The sequence below is a fragment of the Tenrec ecaudatus genome, chromosome 1 (assembly GCF_050624435.1).
Source record: "Tenrec ecaudatus isolate mTenEca1 chromosome 1, mTenEca1.hap1, whole genome shotgun sequence".
Classification (NCBI taxonomy): Eukaryota; Metazoa; Chordata; class Mammalia; order Afrosoricida; family Tenrecidae; genus Tenrec; species Tenrec ecaudatus.
The window spans coordinates 11194428-11203719 of NC_134530.1; the positions used below are offsets into that span (position 1 = coordinate 11194428).

At 40.7% G+C, this 9292-nt stretch overlaps 1 protein-coding gene and 1 pseudogene across 1 annotated transcript; both read right to left on the reverse strand.

Annotated features, from left to right (window-relative positions):
• Positions 1–1851: 1851 nt before the first annotated feature.
• LOC142431321 (isopentenyl-diphosphate Delta-isomerase 1-like) lies at positions 1852–2668 on the reverse strand (annotated as a pseudogene).
• Positions 2669–5524: 2856 nt separating this feature from the next.
• LOC142440556 (olfactory receptor 7E178-like) lies at positions 5525–6460 on the reverse strand. Its single transcript, XM_075542940.1, has one exon. It carries the CDS (start codon positions 6458–6460, stop codon positions 5525–5527), a length of 936 nt encoding a protein of 311 aa, XP_075399055.1.
• Between the last annotated feature and the right edge of the window lie 2832 nt (positions 6461–9292).

Genomic DNA, 9292 nt, shown 5'->3' on the forward strand with positions numbered 1-9292 from the left:
TCTTTGTTAAAAGAAAACTAACCCCCATAAGTTGTCAGCTCTCGCACCCCAAGGGGAAGACCCCATTGCACTGGGAAGAGTGACAGAAATTGGATCTTGGACAGCCCTTGCACCATGCGGAGCTCTGCTCATTGCACGCATCAGGGTGACCAGATTTGGGTTCTTATATCCATCTTGATATCCTGGGGCTGCTGGAGGCTCCGGGATGGATCGATGGATTAGGCCTAAAATAAATAAGAAAGGAGGAGATGTGGGAAGCCGCAGCTCTCGCCGCCATTACAAGATGGCGCCGGGCAGTCAGGGCGGTGGCCCAGTTAAGTGGTAAACAACCACTTAGAGCATGCGCACTGCTTAGATGACGTAGTCATAACTCCACCCTGGAGTATGCTAATAAGGGTTCTGGCGAACGCACCAATCAATGCACAGCACGTCCCCATAGAGCGCATATAAGCAGCAGTAGTTTGGGGCTTCGGGGTCTTTTTCCGAATCTGCAAATCGAACCCGCATTAAATGCCTGTGGAAGAATCCTGTTGTGGCGCGTCCTTCTTGCTGGCGAGACTGAGCGCGTGACAGCATCTCATTTTTCTTTCTTTAAAAAAAATAATTTTATTAGGGGCTTATACAACCCTTATCACAATCCACACATATATCAATTGTGTGAAGCAGCTTTGTACATTCATTGTTCCCATTATTCTCAAAATATTTGCACTCCACGTAAGCCCCTGGTATCAGCTCCTCATTTTTTCCCCTTCCTCCCCACTCTCCACTCCTTAATGAACCCTTGATATTTTATACATTATTATTTTGTCATATCTTGCACTCTCTGATGTCACCCTTCACCCACTTTTCTGTTGTCGCACCCCCAGAGAGGAGGTTATATGTAGATCCTTGCAATCAGGTGCCCCTTTCCAACCCAACCTCTCTCCTGGTATCGCCACTCCCACCACTGGTCCTGAAGGGATCATCTACCCTGGATTCCCTGTGTTTCCAGTTCCTATCTGTACCAGTGTACATCCTCTAGCTATATTTGTAAGGTAGAATTGGGATCATGATAGTTGGGGGAGGGGGGTGCAGAAAGGAAGCATTTAGGAACTAGAGGAAAGTTGTATGTTTTACCGATACTACATTGCACCCTGAGTGGCTTGTCTCCTCCCCGTGACCCTTCCATAAGGGGATGTCCAGTGACCTACAAATGGGCTTTGGGTCTACATTCTGCACTGTCTCTCATTCACAATGATATGATATTTTGTTCCAATGATGTCTGATACCGGATCCCTTCAACACCTCATGATCGCACAGGCTGGTGTGCTTCTTTCATGTAGGCTTTATTGCTTCTGAGCTACATGGCTGCTTGTTTGCCTTCAAGCCTTTAAGACTCCAAATGTTAAATCTTTTGATAACTGGGCAGCATCATTTTTACTCACCACCTTTGTTTATTCACCTTCTTTGTCTTTAGTGATTTCGTTGGGAAGGAGAGTCTCATAGAATGCCAGTTTAATAGAACAAAGTATTATTGCATTGAGGGAGTACTGGAGTGGAGGCCCAATGACCATCTGCTACCTTAATACTAAACCTATAAATAATTACACATAGATCTATTTTCCCATACTCATATATTAATATATGTACATATGTACATACTTCTATTTATACCTCCATAAATGTCCTTTGCCTCCTAGCTCTTTCCTCTATGTCCTTGACTTTCTCTTGTCCTTCTGGCTGTAAAATCATCAATGTACCAAATAAGAGTTCTCCTAATAAAGGAGCAATCTAAATCAAAACACACAACCATTTGTCTAAATTCACTACAGAGAGAAATGGCTAGTCTTTATTGATCATTCTTCCTTAGTTTCACATTCGATGTATTTTTTCATGTTCGACAAAATGATTCTAGTGATGTAAGTTATCCCACCATTTCAGGAGTAAAGTCTCTGTGATAATTTAAAACCATGGATTTATCTTAATTTCACCACAGGCTGCTTTTATCAGAAGCTTTTCTGGTTCTTCCTTTGACACATAACAGTAACTTTCAATGTCATTGGGACCAGGACCTGTTGTAACACTCTTTCTCATGAGCAAAATGTAGTCAATTTCATGTTGACCCCCAAATACCATCAAATTGAGCATGCAGAATTACTTCATTGCTCTGGATGTGTGACTTCCTTGGCCTCTGGGTGTACCTATTAGGGGTGTGAGTGAAGTGGGGTTATGTAGGAGGAGTTAAGTGTAAGATGGTGCAGTAGACGGGTGGTTGATAGAATTGAGCATGCAGTGAATTTATGTGAGATAATTAATGTGTTTTGGAAGACCCGCTTCTGAGGGAATTTCTAGCTCAGCTTTTAGATGTCTCTATGCTGCTTGTCTCACTCTGAGTGCATGGATTATTACATGGACGGCTACACCAAGTCCTGGTAAAACCACCTGGCAAGGTCATTGGAGCATGTGAGCTCTGCTGTAGTGGGTGCGTACTTTCTGTGTTGGAGAAGAAAGCACTGAAAGCTCAACGCAATAATTCTTTCTCAATGTCTTCATTCCGATCATTCTACTTCATCTCAGCCCCAGTGTTGTCATTTTCCTCTGTACGAATGCGCATCTCAGCCAGAAGTTGAACCTGTTGCTCATCAAGATTGTCAGGACTTATTTCTCGCATCATGACGAGCTATCTGAGCTGTCCAAATGACCCCCACTCCTGCCTTGACCACACTCCTTGTCACCGAGCCCGACAACAAAATTCACAGCCAAGTCCCACTGTGACCTCTCCTCTATTTTGGGCGCCTTGCCCAGGCAGAGCTGCTGGCCAGGAGCCCAGTGGCAGTGTATACCTAAGCAGTATTATTCTACATACAATATCCTCCTAGAGTTATAATTTACATGAAAATGTTAAATATTACTGTGAAGGACCCACATTAGAATCCCGTCAAAACTGGAAATATTCTATCACTACTTTTAACCTTAATTCTACATCCTTGAGCAATGTATACAACCACCACTTAACCGCAGAATGTAATAGGCTTACTAAAATTGACACAAAGCAGCATACATTTGTCCCCTTGCAATGATTTATTAATCTGTTTCAACAAGAAGGAAGGAACCACACTGGTGATAGCAAATGTAGATTAATTAACACAGGCGATTAGTAATATCGTGATGGAAAAGCTGGAAGGCATTCACAAGCAGCAACATCGTGGTAATCCAGACTTGCCACTAGATACACAAATACTAGAAGAACATTTCCAGAAAACCAAATGAGTAGTTAGACGTGATGGGAGAAATTGTACTCTTGTCTCAGAAAGGGAAGGGATGGTGATTTGGGGTCAGAGTTTAATATCCAACAGTTTAAGTAAATCCATAGTATGTGGAGATAAAAATCTATTTAGAGATATTACCAGGCATATTGAGAACAGTTATAATCTCTAGGGCAATTCCTCTCATGTACGTCGCCCTGTGAGCTTTGAGGACTCAAAAACCTTCAGCAGGAGCCCAGGAGAACTAAAGGAACCAAGACAAATTGTTGCTAATTACTTTGGGCCACTGAGTTTAGTTGATTCATAATGGCATAAAGGACAAAGTTGACGTGCCCTTCTAAGTTTCTGATGCTAAATTTTTATGGGAGTGGAAAGGTCCATCTGCCTCTGTCAGAGCTGCTGGTGATTTAGAACTGTGGACCTTGTGGCTAGCAGCCAACATGTAACAGCTATGTCGGCACGGCTCCTATTGCTGCTGCTGCTGTTATTATGTTCCATTATGTCACTTCATCCCAGAGCGACCCTGTGCACCACAGAAGGAAACATTTCTGGTCTGTGCCATCTTCAGAACCCTGGCTGTGTTCGAGCCAGCATTACAGCCACTGTGTTAATCGTTATTCTTGAAATATCTCTGTTTTTCACGGAGATTGTAGTTTCTCCACCATAATGTCCATTTCCAAGGGCTCATCACTGCTGAAAATATTCTCCCAATATGTAAGAATCAATTTCACCACAATAGCCATTTATAGACAATGACCTGGCTTAAACCCAAACTCTTGTAAGTTGGTTGTCTGCTAGCAGATGCGGGGTGTTTTTTAAAATATGTTCCTCCTCACCACATACCTTTAGTCTAAATGAAGCCAAATCTCTGATGATGCAGCTAAGGAATGATTACCTTTAAAACCGACCAAATAATTCCAATACAAAGCCAACATTGAGAACAAGAAATAAGTATGTTCATATTTAAACAACATAAATAAATTACACCTACCTAAAGGAATTAGTCGAGGAGTGTCAAAGGAGAAAGGGAATTGGATGTGGATTTTATTGTTGTTTTTTAATCATTTTATTGGGGGATCATTCAACACTTATCAGAATCCATACGTACAGCCATTGTGTCAAGCACATTTGCACATTTGTTGCCATCATCACTATCAAAACACCTTCTTTCCACTTGAGCCCCTGGCATCAGCTGCTCATTTCCCACCTCCTCCTTCTCCCCCTCCCTCATGAACCCTTGATAATTTATAAGTCATTATTATTTTATCATACCTTACACTGTCCAACGTCTCCCTTCAACTATTTTCTGTTGATCGACCGCCAGAGAGGAGGTTATATGTAGATCCTTGTAATCATTCTCTCTTTGTACTCCACCTTCTCTCCATCCTCCCGGTATCACCCCTCTCACCACTGGACATGAAGGGTTCATCTGTCCTGTATTCCCTGTGTTTCTAGTTCCCAAATTTACCAATGTACATCCTCCTCTCCAGCTGGATTTGTAAGGTAGACTTGGGATCATGGTCTTTGGGGGGGGGGTAGCTTTAAGAACTAGAGGATAGTTGTATGCTTCATCGTTGCTACACTGCCCCCTGACTGGCTCGTCTCCTCCCTGAGACTGTTCTGTAAGGGGATGTCCAGTTGTACACAAATGGTCTTTGTTTCCCCACTTTGCTCTCAACCTCTTTCACAATGATATGATTTGTGTTCCTTGATGCTTGATACCTGATCCCTTTGACACCTCGTGATCACATAGGCTGGTGTGCTCCTTCCATGTGGGCTTGGTTGCTTCTCAGCTAGATGACCACTTGTTTAATTTTCAAGCCTTACTCCCCAGACGCTATATCTTTTGATAAGCGGCAACCATCAGCTTTCTTCACCACACTTGCTTATGGCCCCATCAGTCCTCAGCAATCATATCGGGAAGGAGAGCACACAATGTTATGAATTTGATGTACATTTCAAGATAGAATTGTGCATGTCATTTCATCAGGAAGTTCTTGTCTCAGGTGATGGTGGTGTAGGCTGTGTGTGAGGCGAAGGCTTTTTATAGCTGTTATAAAACTCAGACAGATCTTATAATGTATGATACCTTCCGTAACATGCCACAATTCTGTTTAATAAAATGTGCCACATACATATTATTCTGATATGAAACACCAAGAGCAATAAAAATCGTGAGAGCTAGGAAACTCATGTGACCGTAGAAGCATGTTTTCCAGTTCTAGATATTTCATTTTCTTGCTATTCTAATTCACAGACCCAAAATGATGGCCCAGATATTACATATAAGTTATTCTGCTGAGGAGCTTCTTCAGGGCCCTCTTTATATCCTTGTTCCTCAGGCTATAGATGAAGGGATTCAGCATGGGTGTAACAAGGATGTACATCACTGAGGCCACTGCCCCACTCTTGTCAGAAGATATGACAAGTGAACTAAAGTACACCCCAAAACCTGTTCCATAAAATAAGCAAACAACTGAGAGGTGAGAGCCGCAGGTGGAAAAGGCTTTATACTTCCCAACTGATGATGACACTCTTAGGACAGAGGAAACAATTTGTGTATAAGAGAAGAGGATCCACAAGGCTGGAACACCACCAAAGATGGCACCAATACAATATGCTAATATGCTATAGCTGGATGTGTCAGAACAGGCCAGGTTGAGGAGTAGTGGAGGGTCACAGAAGAAACTAGAGATTTCTACATCTCTACAAAAGACAAATTGTGATACTATAAAGTAGTGCAGTTGGCAGTACAAAAAGCTAATACAAAAAGATGCTAGAAGCAGCAGACCACATAGGCGGGGATTCATAATGACTGAGTAGTGCAGAGGGTGACAAATGGCCACAAACCGGTCATAGGCCATGGCAGTGATCAACAGATTGTCCATACATCCAAAGAAATTGAGCAATGTTAACTGAATCAGGCATTCAACATAGGAGATGGTTTTCTGGTTTGTATAGATGTCATGAAGCATCTTTGGTATTGTGGTGGAAGTGAAACCAATGTCAGCCAGGGACAAGTTGGAAAGGAAGAAATACATGGGGGTGTGGAGTTGTCTGTTGGAGCTTACAATCAGGATAATCAGCAGATTCCCCCACACAGTGACAGTATACATGAATAAGAACATTCCAAAGAGGGGGCGCTGCAGATCTGGATCATCTGAGAGGCCCAGGAGAAGGAATTTAGGGGCCTGTGTTATATTCTGTGCTTCCATGTACCAGAGACACCTTCAGAGAAAGAGAGAAGGGTTTATAAGATAAAACAAGGAAATGGGAAACCAGTAAATGCATCTATTTTGAATTCTGAAATTAACTTGTAAAGCAGTCACACTAGTTGCCTACAGTATTTCTCAGTTATAACATGACATTATGACTAGAATTGTTTTTTCATTAGTTTATGTAGTTGCTTCTGTACGTGCCCACTTTAGAGAAATTGGAGAAAATAATACAATTGGAGGACAGATATTTAATATCTCTTTATTAACTAATAAAATTAATAACTATTCATTTTAATAATTACTAATTTGTTTAACAAACAACAAATTCATAGAGATCATGAAACTTGAACAGACAACAAAAAGTCAAGAGATAAAAAGTACAATAAATACCTTCCAACAAAGAAAGGTTGTTTGTAGAACCAGGTGGTCTTTAGGGGATTCCACCACTCATTGTAGACCTGATTGCAATGTTGTAATATTCCTCTATTTTCAAAATTTTATTGTGAGCAGAGTGAAAGGTTACAGAAAAATCCTCCCCCCACCTATGCAACACCTTATAGACATTTTATTTTGTGAATTAGTTGCAATCCCCTCAATATAATGGCACTTTTCTCAATTTCTTGTTGTATTCACTTTTCCATTAATCCTTCTCTCTTGCTTCTTCCGTCTAAGATTTATTTTTGGGCCAATACGGCATTTTATTCTACGGTCTGGTTGATTGTGCTTAGGCATATATTCCTCATGGGAATAATTTTTCAGTCTATCAGGCTATCTATTGCTTAGTGAAAGGGCCTCCCTAGCTTGGTGTCAGTACAAGATTCCAAGAATGTCTACCTGCCAAAGCCTTGAGCTTTCATCCTTTTCTATCAAAATAGTAAGTCTGATTTTTATATAATCTTCAAATCTGTTCTACATTTTTATGTTATTCTTTCCAGGACCCTTTACCATGTTCCCAGTCAGGGCAATCATTAATGAGATAATAGGCTTTTAGGGAGTGAGGTTCTGATATTACCTTAGTCTTTTGTAATAATTGTTGCCATTGAGTCTTTGGTTGTCTTCACTCTTCTTTACTCCCAACATCTCTGCCAGAGAAAGGCTGGGCTTTCTACTATCTTAAACAGTTACAATATCAGAAACCTACGGGCAGTCGCTATGAGTCAGCAGTCCCTCAATGTCTGTGAGTTAGCTTTCCTTTGCTCCAGATGAGGAGAGACAAAGAGTTGCATCTTAGGTGGCTGCTCAGAGTGTTTAGGAACCCAGTTGCTACTCAGTACAGCAGGAGGGAAACATTGTCTTTGTTTACAGTTAGTCCAAGTGACCTAGAATTTCCTCCAGACTCTGTTACTAAGCCAGCAAGCACAAAGATTCAGTCCATCAGGTGTTTGGTTGTTGCTGAGAAATTTACCAAACTTTCCCCAATTTAGCCTTTACTACATACATGTGTATATTTACAGCAAATACCCCTATGTAAATATTATATATATATGTGTATATATATATATATTCCAGGTGTACCTAATCATCCCATATCTGTTGCTATTTATTATACCGCATCAATAGAACAAAGGTAAACCACACAACTATCTCAATCAAAGTAGAAAATCCAACGCCATTTTGGACAAAATTCAACACCATTTCATAATAAAAATCTCAATGAGATAAAAATCAAAGAGATGCTTCTTCTTTTCTTTTTTCATTGTTAGAACACATTCATCAAAAAGTCACAACTAATATCGCATGGAACGAGAAAAACCTGAGCACTTTCTCCTTAACATCAAGAATAAAGCAATGAACCTTATTCTTCTAATTACTATTCAATGATAGGGAACATAAATAGAGAAATTACCCCAAACAAAGAAACATAAGCTTTTCAAATTGGTACAAAATAAAGAACCCCCCACCCCCAAGTTGAAATGAAGAGCATAATTCTAAATATAGATGGGACAAATAGATACATTCTGATAAATGGGGGAAAGGGTAAAGTCCAAGAAATTTGCCTTGATGTGATCCACAAGCAATGCCCAGGAAGCAGCAATAAAAAATATATCAAAAGATGTATTGCATTAAGTTCAGGAAATCTGTTAACCCAGACCTCTTTAGCATACTGAAGAGCAAGGATGTTACTGTGACGACTAAGGTGAGCCTGGCCCAAACCATGGGATTCTCCACTCGCTCATATGCATGTGAACGTTGAGCATTGCATAAGGAAGAACTAAGAATTGCTCCATTTGCATTGAGCTGCTGGAGAAGAATATTGAAAATACCAAGGACTGCAGAAAGGGCCAACTGATGTGTACTGGAAAAAGTAAGGCCAGAATGCGCCATAGGAAGGATGGCAAGATTTTGTCTTCCATACTTCGAACATGTTGTTTGGAGAGACCGGTCTCTGGAGAGGGACAGAACATTTGCTAAAGTAGCGGGACAGCGAAAAGGAGAAGGCTCTCAGTGAGATGTAGCGATAGAGTGACGGTATCAATGGGCTCAGACAGAGGAACAATTGCGAGGATGGCACAGGGGCGTGCAGTGCTTCATTTTGTTCTGCATAGATCGCTGTGGACCAGAGCCTACTTGATGACACCTAACAATAACAGGAAATACAGATGCCACTAAATAATATAGATGCAAGCTCTGAAAACTATTAGGTGAATTTAATAAGGTGATAGAACACAAGGACAAAATATTAAAAAATGGGCAGTTTTTATGCATCAGGGAAAAAAATCTGAAAAGGCAATTATAGAGACAATTTAATTTACAATAATTTCTACCAAATATGGGGGACTTTTGCAGTGATAACTGTATGATATTAATGAAAGAAGTTAAGATGCTCTA

What these genes read in the sequence shown, in the direction of transcription:
- LOC142440556 (XM_075542940.1), bottom strand. Translation starts at nt 6,460, where the DNA reads ATGGAAGCACAGAATATAACACAGGCCCCTAAATTCCTTCTCCTGGGC.